This window comes from Stenella coeruleoalba (assembly GCF_951394435.1).
Source record: "Stenella coeruleoalba genome assembly, chromosome: 5".
NCBI lineage: Eukaryota > Metazoa > Chordata > Mammalia > Artiodactyla > Delphinidae > Stenella > Stenella coeruleoalba.
The window spans coordinates 66,776,217-66,790,176 of record NC_137150.1 but is presented as its reverse complement, the minus strand read 5'-3'; the positions used below and the strand labels follow the sequence as shown (position 1 = coordinate 66,790,176).

The 13,960-nt window shown below is 39.5% G+C and overlaps 1 protein-coding gene across 10 annotated transcripts in view; it reads right to left on the bottom strand.

The window, feature by feature from the left end:
• TP63 (tumor protein p63) overlaps positions 1 to 13,960 on the bottom strand; it is a gene marked incomplete at both ends in the record, with an annotated part of 241,562 nt that overhangs the window by 211,819 nt on the left and 15,783 nt on the right. For 4 of the 10 annotated variants that reach the window (XM_079922213.1, XM_079922214.1, XM_079922221.1 and 1 more), the window contains one exon: positions 10,158 to 10,219. The exons of 1 other annotated variant lie outside the window; for it this stretch is intronic. In XM_079922213.1, coding sequence (XP_079778339.1) covers positions 10,158 to 10,219 — 62 coding nt within the window. Of the gene's footprint in view, positions 1 to 10,157; positions 10,220 to 10,459; positions 10,631 to 13,960 lie in introns of those variants that run through there. 5 more of the 10 variants (XM_079922211.1, XM_079922219.1, XM_079922218.1 and 2 more) reach the window with 3 other exon arrangements.

Below are 13,960 nucleotides of genomic sequence, written 5' to 3'. Positions count from 1 at the left end.
CATGGGGGATAAGTTAAATACAATCAACAATCTTAAGACATGACACACTTAACTTTAGAGGCAAAAGTCTCTATTGCAGTGTTACCCCTGTCATAAATTTGTACGTATTCTATTATTTATTTCAATCTATATCACCATCTGTAAAAAAAGCTTACATTAAAAATCTACTCTAGGGCTTCCCTGGTGGCGCAGTGGTTGAGAGTCCACCTGCCAACGCAGGGGACACGGGTTCAAGCCCTGGTCCGGGAAGATGCCATATGCCGCCGAGCAACTAAGCCCGTGCACCACAACTACTGAGCCTGCGCTCTAGAGCCCGCGAGCCACAACTACTGAGCCTGCATGCCACAACTACTGAAGTCCGTGCGCCTAGGGACTATGCTCTTCAGCAAGAGAAGCCACCGCAATGAGAAGCCCATGAACCGCAACGAAGAGTAGCCCCCACTCGCCACAACTAGAGAAAGCCCGTGTGCAGCAATGAAGACCCAATGCAGCCGAAAGTATATAAATTTTTTTTAAAAAAATCTACTCTAGGTAACCATGTGGCTGATTAAATTATCACACTAGCTTCCAATTTCGTACTTCTTTTTCTTTTTAAATTTATTTATTTTTGACTGTGTTGGGTCTTCGTTGTTGTGTGCGGGCTTTCTCTAGTTGTGGCGAGTGGGGGTCTACTTCGTTGCTGTGCGCAGGCTTCTCATTGTGGTGGCTTCTCCTGTTGCGGAGCATGGGTTCCAGGCATGCGGGCACCAGTAGTTGTGGCTCGTGGGCTCAGCAGCCGTGGCTAGCGGGCTCCAGCGTGCAGCCTCAGCAGCTGTGGCGCACAAGCCTAGCCGCTCCGCGGCATGTGGGATCCTCCCGGACCAGGGCTTGAATCCGTGTCCCCTGCATTGGCAGGCGGACTCCCAACCACTGCGCCACCAGGGAAGCCCCCAATTTTGTACTTCTTGACTCAAAATGCTTTATCCGTCTTATTATTATAATGCTGGTATTGCCCTCAATTATGAGACAGCTGCACGAGTTCATGGAAAGTGCGAATGGGTGCTGTTCAACTTGAGAAATTAAGTTTGCTCTCTTGAAACAAAAGAAAAAGATGCGAGAAATTTAAAAGTGGCAAGGAGATTTTCAGCCCTCATAATTCTTCTTCTAAGCTTAATTATTTAACTCTGAACTTGAAAGAGTCTAATTCATAATAAAAAGAGTCAAATGTAAGTGAAGATTGGAAGGCAAACGATAAGAATAGAGTGACAACTCTCTCCGTCTAAATTATCCCCCAAATATTATGGCTTAAGGTAAAACAGAAATGTTAATAACTGTCATTTCCCAAAACCTGACAAACCAAAAAGTACACACCACCCCATGTCCATGTCTCATCCTATTTTAAATGGAACAAAGTGACTTTCAGAGGCTGGGAAGTGCATAATTACATAGGCTGGAGTCTTTGGACTTTGATCATAATTATAGTGCTTTATCCATCCATCACTTGTTGCTTGAGGAGTATTCCTTGGTGAGTTCTTTAAAGGAGATAGAAACCCTGTCAGGACAAATTTGAGCTACAAAACAGCTAATCAAAAACTTGGCTCTCTTGACTTGAAACAGATTGAAAATTGCCACTTTAATCTCACAATCCACTCGGCTTTTAAGTAAAGTGAGAACATGAAGTCTGTCTTTGGAAAGGCATGTGGTCTCTGCTGTTCATACCACTGGGGGTACCTTTTTACGAGCTTCAACTGGGACATTGGGTGCAAGTTTGTCTCGCTCTCTCAAAATTGGGTGTGCATACAAACCAATCATCTGGTGTGCTTGATAAAAATGCTGCTTTTGCATTCCTTGCCCTCACCCTCAATTTCTCAGAGGGAGGCATCAGTGTAATTTAAACCTAAAATTAACTGGGAAACGTATACCACCAGAAGGCCTGCAGCTGTTTTTTCCCAAGAGTGGTCTGAGACGTTCATGAATCAGAATTGTTTGTTTTTGTTAACAATGCAATTCCGAAGCTCCACCTGGACTTATCAAGTCATAGTCTCAGGGTATCGATGTAACAGCTCTCTGAATTCCTGACAGCATCAGAAGTGAATGTGTATATTACTATATTTTCCTGAATCTGAATTTGGGCATCACAGTTTCAGTTACCTCCTAAGAGTCAAATGTATTTCACTATGAAGCATTTTGAGAAACCTCAACAGATGCTACTAACCAAAGTCACCCTTCAAACTTGCTGCCTTCAGAGGGGTGCTTTGTACTTGCAGTCCCCAGCCTGCACGGCCAGGGCCTTCTACCCTTCCTTGCACCTCACTGTAGTATTTCTTCTTCTTTTTTTTTAACATCTTTATTGGAGTATAATTGCTTTACAATGGTGTGTTTTATAAAGTTTCTGCTTTATAACAAAGTGAATCAGCTATACATATACATATATCCCCATATTTCCTCCCTCTTGCGTCTCCCTCCCACCCTCCCTATCCCACCCCTCTAGGTGGTCACAAAGCACCTAGCTGATCTCCCTGTGCTATGCAGCTGCTTCCCACTAGCTATCTAGTTTACATTTGGTAGTGTATATATGTCCATGCCACTCTCTCACTTTGTCCCAGCTTACCCTTCCCCCTCCCCGTGTCCTCAAGTGCATTCTATAGTAGGACTGCGCCTTTATTCCCGTCTTGCCTCTAGGTCCTGCATGACCTTTTTTTTTTTTTTTGATTCCATATATATGTGTTAGCATACGATATTTGTTTCTCTCTTTCTGACTTACTTCACTCTGTATGACAGACTCTAGGTCCATCCACTTCACTACAAATTACTCAGTTTCATTTCTTTTTATGGCTAAGTAATATTCCATTGTATATATGTGCCACATCTTCTTTATCCATTCATCTGTCGATGGACACTTAGGTTGCTTCCATGTCCTGGCTCTTGTAAATAGACTTGCAATGAACATCGTGGTACATGACTCTTTTTGAATTATGGTTTTCTCAGGGTATATGCCCAGTAGTGGGATTACTGGGTCATATGGTGCTTCTATTTTTAGTTTTTTAAGGAACCTCCATAATGTTCTCCACAGTGGCTGTATCAATTTACATTCCCACCAGCAGTGCAAGAGGCTTCCCTTTTCTCCACACCCTCTCCAGCATTTATTGTTTGTAGACTTTTTGATGATGGCCATTCTGACTGGTGTGAGGTGATATCTCATTGTAGTTTTTGTTTGTTTGTTTGTTTGTTTTTTTGCAGTACGCAGGCCTCTCACTGTTGTGGCCTCTCCCGTTGCAGAGCACACGCTCCAGACGCACAGGCTCAGCGGCCATGGCTCACAGGCCCAGCCGCTCCACAGCATGTGGGATCTTCCCAGACTGGGGCACGAACCCGCATCCCCTGCACTGGCAGGTGGATTCCCAACCACTGTGCCACCAGGGAAGCCCCCTCATTGTAGTTTTGATTTGCATTTCTCTAATAATTAATGATGTTGAGCATTCTTTCATGTGTTTGTTGGCAATCTATACCTAGGAATAAACCTAGCTAAGGAGACAAAAGACCTGTATGCAGAAAATTATAAGACACTGATGAAAGAAGTTAAAGATGATACAAATAGATGGAGAGATATACCATGTTCTTGGATTAGAAGGATCAACATTGTGAAAATGACTATACTACCCAAAGCAATTTACAGATTCAATGCAATCCCTATCAAACTACCACTGGCATTTTTCACAGAACTAGAACAAAAAATTTCACAGTGTGTATGGAAACACAAAAGACCCCGAATAGCCAAAGCCATCTTGAGAAAGAAAAACGGAGCTGGAGGAATCAGGCTCCCTGACTTCAGACTATACTACAAAGGTACAGTAATCAAGGCAGTATGGTGCTGGCACAAAAACAGAAATATAGATCAATGGAACAGGATAGAAAGCCCAGAGATAAACCCACGCACATATGGTCACATTATCTTTGATAAAGGAGGCAAGAATGTACAATGGAGAAAAGACAGCCTCTTTAATAAGTGGTGCTGGGAAAACTGGACAGCTACATGTAAAAGAATGAAATTAGAACACTCTCTAACACCACGCACAAAAATAAGCTCAAAATGGATTAAAGACCTAAATGTAAGGCCAGACACTATCAAACTCTTAGAGGAAAACATAGGCAGAACACTCTATGACATAAATTATAGCAAGATCCTTTTTGACCCACTTCCTAGAGAAATGAAAATAAAAACAAAAATAAACAAATGGGACCTAATGTAACTTAAAAGCTTTTGCACAGCAAAGGAAACCATAAACAAGATGAAAAGACAACCCTCAGAATGGGAGAAAATATTTGCAAATGAAGCTACTGACAAAGGATTAATCTCCAAAATTTACAAACAGCTGGTGCAGCTCAATATCAAAAAAACAAAGAACCCAATCCAAAAATGTGCAGAAGACCTAAATAGACATTTCACTGTAGTATTTCTATGTGTGAACTTCTTCTTTGGATTCCCTGAGGTCTAGGATGGTATCTTACTCATACCTTCTATCTTCCCCACTCAGCACCAAGAAAATAAATAAGCTCATGGAATACTTTAGTTAAACAAACAAATCAAAACAAAGTTTTAGTTTCCATACCTACAATTTGAGGATAAAAATCCGTTATGTGGTGAATTCATTTCCTATTGCTGCTGTAACGAGTTACCACAAACTTGTGGCTTAAACCAACCCAGATGTATCATCTCACAGTTCTACCGGTTGGAAGCCTGATACAGATCTCACCGGGCTGAAATCAAGGTGTTGGCAGGACTGTGTTCCTCCTGGTGGCTGTAAAGGAAAATGTGCTTCCTTGCCTTTTCCACCTTCGAGAGACAGCCAGCCTTCCTTGGATCCTGATTCTCTTCTATGTTCAAAATCTGTTGAATCTTTTCTCACCTCACATCACTTTTATTCTTTCTCTACCTCCCACTTCCACTTGAGGACTCTTGCGATTACATTGGGCTCCACATGGACAGTCCAAGATAATCTACCTATTTTAAGGTTGGGTGATTAGCAGCTTTAATTCCATCTGCAACCTAATACCCCTTTGCTGTGTAAGTTAACATATTCACAGGTTTTGAGCATTAGGACGTGGCTATCTCTGGAGGCCATTATTTTGCTTACCATACCTGCCACAGTGGATCAGCTACGTAATGTGTTGAATAGCACTTTGTTAATCATAAAGTTCTATACAGATCTAATAAAATGTTATGTTCTATGGTAGAAATAGCACTGAACAGGGAAGAGACTTGAATTCTAGACTTGGTTCTGCTACTATTTTTGTGTGTGTGATTTTGGGCTAATCACTTAACCTCTCTAAGGTTTTAGATTTCTCAATTCTAAAGCAGAAGAATTGGGACAAGTCAAGATCATGTCAAGACTCATAATCATCTTTGTGCTTAATTGAAAGATGATATAGAGCAAAATGGAACTTCAGGTTTGCCTCCATGAGGACACAATTGTCGCTGGGAAGGAATCTCCAGTTCACTGTTGTGCCATACCCACAAGAGTAGAGCTGAGCAATACCCTAAGGGGATGCATTTCAGACTCTGGTTGGGTTAATATTTAATTCTCAATGTCTTAGTTGTGAACAGTTGGCCAGAAGTTGTTATCCCTACTTATCTCATGAAGAAACTTTGATTTAGATAGCTTAAGTGATTTTATGAAGGTCACATAATCAGTGAGTGGTGGAGTTAAGACTATTGGATAACAGTCTTTTGACAAGTCCTATGTGCCCTCAGCTGACACACTTCCCTGCCTCTCTGCCATTTAAATGCACTCACAGCTCAGGAGCAGCATACAGAATTATAATACATCATACTTTTGGCTAACTCTACAGTGGGTCATGAAGGTCTTTTGACATGTATTCTTGTGGAAATTGTAAGGGTTGGAGGCAGATTTTTCTTGACTACAACTGGTGGCTACTTTAGTCCCTGCTGATAAACTGTACCTTTGTATTTCTTTATGAACCAGCTCTTCCTGTCCTCTGCCTTGCTTCATTTCAAGTACTGACATAACAACCTACACAGACTGCAGCATGTCAGCTCATTCCTTTCAGTCAGACAAAGAAACTTAGTGATTCTGGAGCTAGCTAAAATTAACGGATTAGCCTTATTAAAAACTGGCCTGCTCACTGAAATGGATGGATACATCCTTAATTGGCATCAGCAATTATATTATTAAATGTTATATCAATTTTTGAAGTTTCCGTGTGCACATAAACAACACTATGGGCACATTTTTCATGTGTTTTTCTACTGGGTATGACCTTGGGAGGAAAAAGAGCATTTGAAAAAAAAGCAGTTGGAGATAGTTTAATAAAGGAACTATTGATCAAGGGAGAAGAGATATGGTATGGCTTTTTGGAGTTAGCAGTGGCTAGAAATGCTCGAAGGAAGCACCACTCCTATGCTCGAAGGAAAAGGAGAGAGCAGTTACTCAAACTCAAGACGTCCGGAACTGTGGTTGAGAGCCCCTACAGGACCTGCAGCCGTTAGTAGAAAACGTAGCAGAACAGCAGGGAAACATATACCCCAAATTCACTCTCCTCCTGCTCTTCGATCTCCTACTAGAGGTGCCCACTGGTTGAACCCAAGAGGAAACCAGAGGAGAAAGGAACTGTCAATGCAATCTTCATAAGTCAGCTTCCTGGGATTCAGAACAAGAAGGATGTAGGGTGGATGTGGAGAAGCAAGTGGAAGACACTCAACACAGGACTACATCTGTCTTTATGCGATTGCATTTGACAAACAAAATGATCCATTGTAAGTTCGCTGTCACCCACTCCCCTCCTCCTCCTTTTGGGATATATTTAGAAAATACAGTTAATAAAGTTGACCTTTAAGCTAGTAAAGCATAAAATTCACAATCAATATGTAATTTACACAGGAAATACTTCTTACTCATCCATACAGTACTTTAACAGTTCAAGCTTCTTTTGAGTAGAGGGTGAGTGAAAAAAATAACTCAAAATCATTTTACAAGTGGTTCAAATAGTAATATGTTTTACTTTCTCTTATTTTTAGTCCTCAGCTATCACAGTGTTTCAAAATTTAATCTGGATTCCTTTTTATCATTTTAGCTGGTTTATTTTCAAAATGATATTTGGAGGAATTTAATCTGTCTTTTAGAATTACTTGGTTAAAGAGATTTATGTTAAAAACTAGGTGGCAATTCTAAAAACTAAAGGGTGCAAGAAGACCCAAATTATAACCCAAACCATAAATTAACAAAAGTTTAACTTGTAAAATGCTAAATTTTAGATTCATTTTGAATATTTACTAATAAAAAGTAAACAGAACTCACTGTTATGGTTTTAATCTATAAGGAAACTGTATCTTACCCTTTGGCTCTTATTTATTGATTTTGCATAATTTCATCTATTTTTGTTAAAATTAAGTTAGCAATAAAATGACAAAACTTGTGATTTGTCCACCTTCTCTTTTTCTTGTAATGGTCAATAGCATCAAAGGGGAAATCGAAGCTCTATAGCTTAAGTACTGTTTTGATTTTCAGAAAAGTTTTTGTAAAGACTAGAGTAAATTAGCATCCACATCAGAGCACAACTAAATACATAATGTGTCAATATGTTCAGGTGCAAAGGAAAAAATAACAGAGGGTGAAATCTCTATTTTAACTGAGAGAATGATTACCATCATACTTTGAAATGTATATTAAAATTGGCTTTTGAGGAATGGCATTAACATTTAGCAGTAAATGATAATAACAGCTCTCATTTATTCGATTTTCTGATAAAAAGAAATTTATGCATTAAGGTAGCTTAGAGTTAAAAATAACAAGAAATCCTGTTCTTTCCTTTTTTGAAAATTCTCTTTTATAGTTTCTTTCTAAAGACAAGGTCAGGAAAAAGACAAATTTAACTATGTAGATGACTATGATTATGGAATGATTAAATTTGGTCTTACTTAAAATAGATTTTGTAAACTGAGAACTGCAAGGGTTGTCTGCTTAGAAAAAACAGCTCAAACTCATTCACTCCTTAGGTAGCAAAGAGAATATTGTTTGATTCTTGCTTCGACAATATATATTATTATAGATTTCTTATAGTGATATCCCATTTATTCATTCATTCATTCACTAAGTAGTCTAGAAATATCTGACAAAGCAGTTAAAATATATGAGGCAAATATATGTTATTAAATATATAAGTACTATAAAGTTAAATAAATAAGCATTACAGCTATATCTTACTCATTTTTGTATTTCCAGTGCCTTGCACAGAGTAGATGCTCGGCAGCAAATATTTTTCTTTCGTTTACTTGCGGATTAAGTTTTTATTACAAATGGAAAGTACATAATCTTGCCTAAAACAATTTACTTGGCAAATAAATATTCCCTGACCACCCTGCACCACCATCTCACAGCTCCCCAACATGCCCCCCCTTCCCCCAAAGTGACACTCACCATAATTAAAGTTCAGGGATTCAGCAAAATTTAAAGTATTTTTAAAGTACTATTATTATTTTAAATTTTACAATCTGACAAAAACTGAGGTGATATTTGCTCCATGAATTAGCCGGTTTCCGGGACACTCCGAAAAGCAATTTCCTCATGTATCTATATTTACAGGCTTCCCTCATCAATCACTAGGAATACCTCTGGACAGAGGTGTACATGATTGACATGTGGGTTGCTAGTCAATAGAAAAAAACTTCTGCCAGAGCTGAGATAGATCCATGTACCTACTTTAAAAAAGATGCCATCAAGGGAAGCGTTATACAGCAAATGTTTCACCACAATTACCCTCTTAGAAATAGTATTTCAAAGATTTTATTGAAGTAGAAAATTTTGAGGCTGGAAAAAATTTCAAGAACTAGAAAATCTTTAGTGTTTTGCTTTTTATCCACCCACTCCCCAACACCAACGAAATCTTATGTAAGAACGTGAACTCCAGAGCCATTCATTTTTGCTACTATTGTTCATGGCACACAGCAAGGCAGGAATCAAATCACCATTCACATTTCCCGTTTCAACCTGGAGGACCACAAACTTGCTTCCTCTCTCTCTTTCCTTTTTCTTCCTTTCTTTTCTTACTCTGTCCACCATTCCATTTACATTTCTCTCTTACTTTTCCTCTTCTGCTGTCTCACACAGCCCACCAAAAATCTCCCAGGAAAAGAAGCTACGTCTACATAGTCCACATTCATGTTTACAAGGTAACAAATCTTATTAATGAAAAAAGATCACACAGTTTCCTTAACTGCCTGAGCAATGTGACCGTGAGTCCTGGCCAGAGAGCCCACTGGACTGCTGGGATGAGGCTCTAATAGGCACCATGGTGAATGACAAGTTAACCCCTTTGGAACCACACCATTTTCAGCAATCAGAGGACCTCCCTCATTAGTCTCAGAAAGTAAAGTATGAAATTCCAACATCAAATCTCATACTGTTAAATTAACAACATCACACTGCTACATACGACTTGAATATCTCCCATAACTTTATGACTGGAAAAACACTGTTCAGATTTCATTTACCAGTTTAAAAATAGCAAACTCTAATTTGAAACACACACACACACACACACACACACACACACATCGTGCATGCTCACTAATATTCCCTCTTAGTGCTAGGCAAACGTTCCTTCCTATAAACAGAAATAAAATTGAGTATAATTGTTAAGTTTTAAAAGTCAGATTTGTCAAAAGATGCTGTTTGTTATGAAACAAATCAAGAAGAAAATATGCCACAGAGCCAAAATGACAAGCCACAATCTGTTTGGTATAACAATGGCTATTTATCTGTTTTTAAGGTATAAATCAAAATTATTCTGTGTTTCTTTTGACTTGAAGATCACCCACAGACTATTCTATTCCTGTCCAATGAAATGTCTTCTTCTTGGGTTGGTGAGCGCTGATCCAGACAAATAACAGATTTTAAACATCTTAAAATGGTGTGACCATTTTTTAAGAAACCATGGGAAGATGGTCTACAAACTTTGTTACTTTGTACATCCAGATAGGAACTAAAAAAGAAAACCAGAAGAGATGCCCACAGACCACTTTAAGTCCACAGAAAGTGCAAAATAATATCACTGTGCTCATAAACAAAGAGAGGCTGCTCTTTGTACACAGCAGAAACACTCATCATACACAAGGCACTCCAATTAAGTTTTGATAGAAGTTACGTCACGTTTAAACTCACCGCTGGATGTAAGGGTCGGGACAGTACTGTAGGGTGGCACACCGTGAAGTTTCAAAATTCATTTCCTTCAACTCTCTTTGATATCAACAAATGGAGAACAGTATTATAACATATACACATATACCTGTGTATACATAGATATAAAGCCAGAAGGCTAAAAGCAATAGGGTCAAATGCTATCAGACATAGAAGTGTAGACACTTCCCCCCTTCACACACATTTGCAAAGAGGCGGAGCGTTTCTTGATTTGAGCCAATGAGATTCATCAAGGGACTAAAACATCAGAAACAGTCGAATCTTACCAGCTGGGCATCCTCTCTAAAGTTGTTCTTCCCCCTCTACCACGGCTTTAGAGTCCTTGTCGTATAGTGGCCACACTTGTTGGCAACTTGGAGTCATCTCTGAACTTCTGGTCTCTCTGGTGATTGGATGCTGGCATGAATGGCATCAGAGTTTAATTTCAGCAGCCTGGACTTTCACAACAGAACAAGAGCTAATGAGTGTCCACCCTGCTCCAGCTAATTAATGTTTCCTTGTCTCTGCATACTGATTTGATTTGAGGGCTTCTGTAACTGCTTCTAGAACTAAATATTTCACAGAGCTGCTTAGGAAGTTGTTTTGTTTTTCTTCTTCATCTCCACCTCCACCCCCCCTTCCCCCCACCCTTCATTCTCCCTTTCAGCCAACCGCCTGTTGTGGTCACAATCTCAAATAGCAAAGACAGGGAAATTCCTTGATTATATTTAACCTAGAACTCACTCTTCGTCTCAACTAAAAGAGATACCCATTCACATCCCCTTAGCTTTGCTTTCCCTAATTAAAAAATAATAATAACCTTTACTGAGTTTTTCAAATATCCTACCTCAAACACACACACATATTAAAGTAATATTAAAGTAATATTAAAATGGAAAATAATGCACTATTTTCAACTATTTTAAAGCTTACAAAATTATTTCAAATTGCCTGTTACTGAAAACATTCGAGTTCTTTCCATCTCTCTCAGTCTCTCCCACTCTCTTATTTATGTCATTGTTTTTGCTGGTTTTGGTTTTGCTTTGGCTCGAGCTACTTTGGAGTAAAACCGTTAACTTGTTCATATATCCAAAAATTAATATAATATCAAAAAATCTACATACAGAATAATTCACTTCCTTTCTGAATACAGGCTGTAAACCTATCATGGTTTTGTGGATTTGGATATTGAATGAAATATGTTTCAGAAGCTAAATTAAAATAGACTCCAACAGAAAAAAAAAAAAAACACACAACAGCGTGCCCAAGTGTCACTAACATGGCAAGTTCATAACTTCCTTTCACCCCCAACCATAGGTTACCTGTAATTTGGTGACATCAGAAGTTATCAAAGTTGTAAGATAATCTAAGGTCATTTCCAGAGCGATTTGACATCTCCTTTTGAGAAATTTTGGTTCAAAATATGTTTCATAAAAATATTTTATTTGTTGCTTCAGCCAGGATAGAAGGGAGAAGCTATTTAAAACTCGACATTCTCTTCCTTACTTAGCCTGAGAGTGTCTAACATCTGTGAATTGTGAAATTCACAAATATGCCGGCCTGAGCCCCAGCCAATTCAAACAGCTTGTTCTACAAAATGGGAAATTTGAGGGAAGGTCATTTTACTAATTAATTATAGATTTGTTAATTGGAGTTAAAGTGTTTGGCTTTATTCCCTGCTATTAGCAAATACAGATGACCGGAGTATATAGAGTTCTTAAATTAAAAATACTCAATTTCCTTTGAGCATGGCCAAGTTCCATCAAGTGCCTGGCCTTTCCCATTTATAAAATGAGAGGTGAAATAATGGTCCCTAATGCAGTGCTTCTCAAATGTTGATGCACCTGCGAGTCACCTGGAAACTTTGCTAATGCGGATTCTAGTTCAGTAGGTCTGGGGGGAGGCCTGAGACTCTGCATTTCTCACAAGCTCCCAGCTGCTGCTGGTGCTGCTGGTCCTTGCATCACACTTTGAGTAGCAAGACCTAGTGCTCTTTTCAGGCTTTTTATATACTTTTATATACTTCTAGGAAATAAGCAGTGCTCTTCCAAATATTTTAACTTACCAACAGAGGCTCTAGGCTCCCACAGAAATTATTAATTTGCAAATATTCTTAGTACGCTTTTTTTAAAATTTTTTTATTCCTGCAGCACGCAGGCCTCTCACAGTTGTGGCCTCTCCCGTTGCGGAGCACAGGCTCCGGACGCGCAGGCTCAGCGGCCATGGCTCACGGGCCCAGCCGTTCCTAGGCATGTGGGATCTTCCCGGACTGGGGCACGAACCCGTGTCCCCTGCATCAGCAGGTGGACTCTCAACCACTGTGCCACCAGGGAAGCCCTAGTATGCTTTTAATTTCAAAAGTTTTATAGCCTAATTTATAAAAAAGACCATTTAAAATGTGTGCCCTGACATCAATAGCTGTTATTTTTAAAAGTCGTAAAATTATTAGGTAAGAGGGACAGATACTAAATGGTAAAAAATTATGTAAATAATTATGAAACATATTGGTTCCTACTGCATTGTGAAAATAAATGCAGAGAGCCACCCTGACCAAGGGCAAAAGGCAAACTCTCCAGAATTCAACAGCACACCCATGGCACACAACCATCCAGAACCTGGGAAAATAAGTGACAATTATACTATAATTACCATAATTGCCACTTACATTTATATTACAACCCTCTTCACCCAGGGCGGCTCAAGTCACTATACAAATGCATAAATTATTTCTTTGCTGTGCAAGTTAGATGCTTTTCCAACACCTTAAGTCTTTTAGGTAGAGATTGTAATAGAATAAGTTACGCATGAGGCTGGGAGAAGGTGATTGCCTTTCTGACCATGACCTACATCTTTGAATTATGTTGTTTGTGAAGATTTTTGATTTGTAGGAAGAGGAGGAGAAAGTAAAGAGCTTAGGGAAACAGTAACATTGAGGGCCTGGAACTCTGGACACAATGTAAGATAAAAGTACACTTTTTCCTTTCAGCGCCTAGCAGCCAAGTATGTGCACTTTGCTAAACTCAGGTATTCAAAACACAAACCCTTCTCATTTATATCCATGTGAATTACTTCTTAACTGCTCTCCTTTATGCACTCTATCCACTGGGTGACATACTTTTCTGTTTTGTCCCCCACCTTGGACCATATTTTGTCTTCCATCCAGAATGTTTTTAAACCCCATGTGCATATATCTCACAAATACTTCAAAGAACAGGAAGCCTTTCTCATCCCTCTAGGTAAAGGGAGCTACGCTACCTCTAATGTCTTAAATCATGATATTTTCACTTGTGAAAGGGCACCTGCTACTTTCTTCCTGGATTTGAGCTATTTTTGCATAAGACCCATCTCCTGTACTGGACCGTGAACAACTTGAGGGTGGGTTTGCTATGATTCATCTCTGTATCTCCAGGGACTAGCAAAATACGGTCTAGTGGACAAATAACATGTTTATATCTTTGCAAAAACACATCTAGGGGCTTCCCTGGTGGCGCAGTGGTTGAGAGTCCGCCTGCCGATGCAGGCGACGAGGGTTCGTGCCCGGTCCGGGAATATCCCACATGCCACGGGGCGGCTGGGCCCGTGAGCCATGGCCGCTGAGCCTGCGCGTCCGGAGCCTGTGCTCCACAACGGGAGAGGCCACGGCGGTGAGAGGCCCGCGTACCGCAAAAAAAAAAAAAACAAAAAACACACATCTAATAATTATTATAAGTGGTTAAAAAAGTACTTCCTAGATAGCTAGTGGGAAGCAGCCGCATGGCACAGGGATATCGGCTCAGTGCTTTGTGACC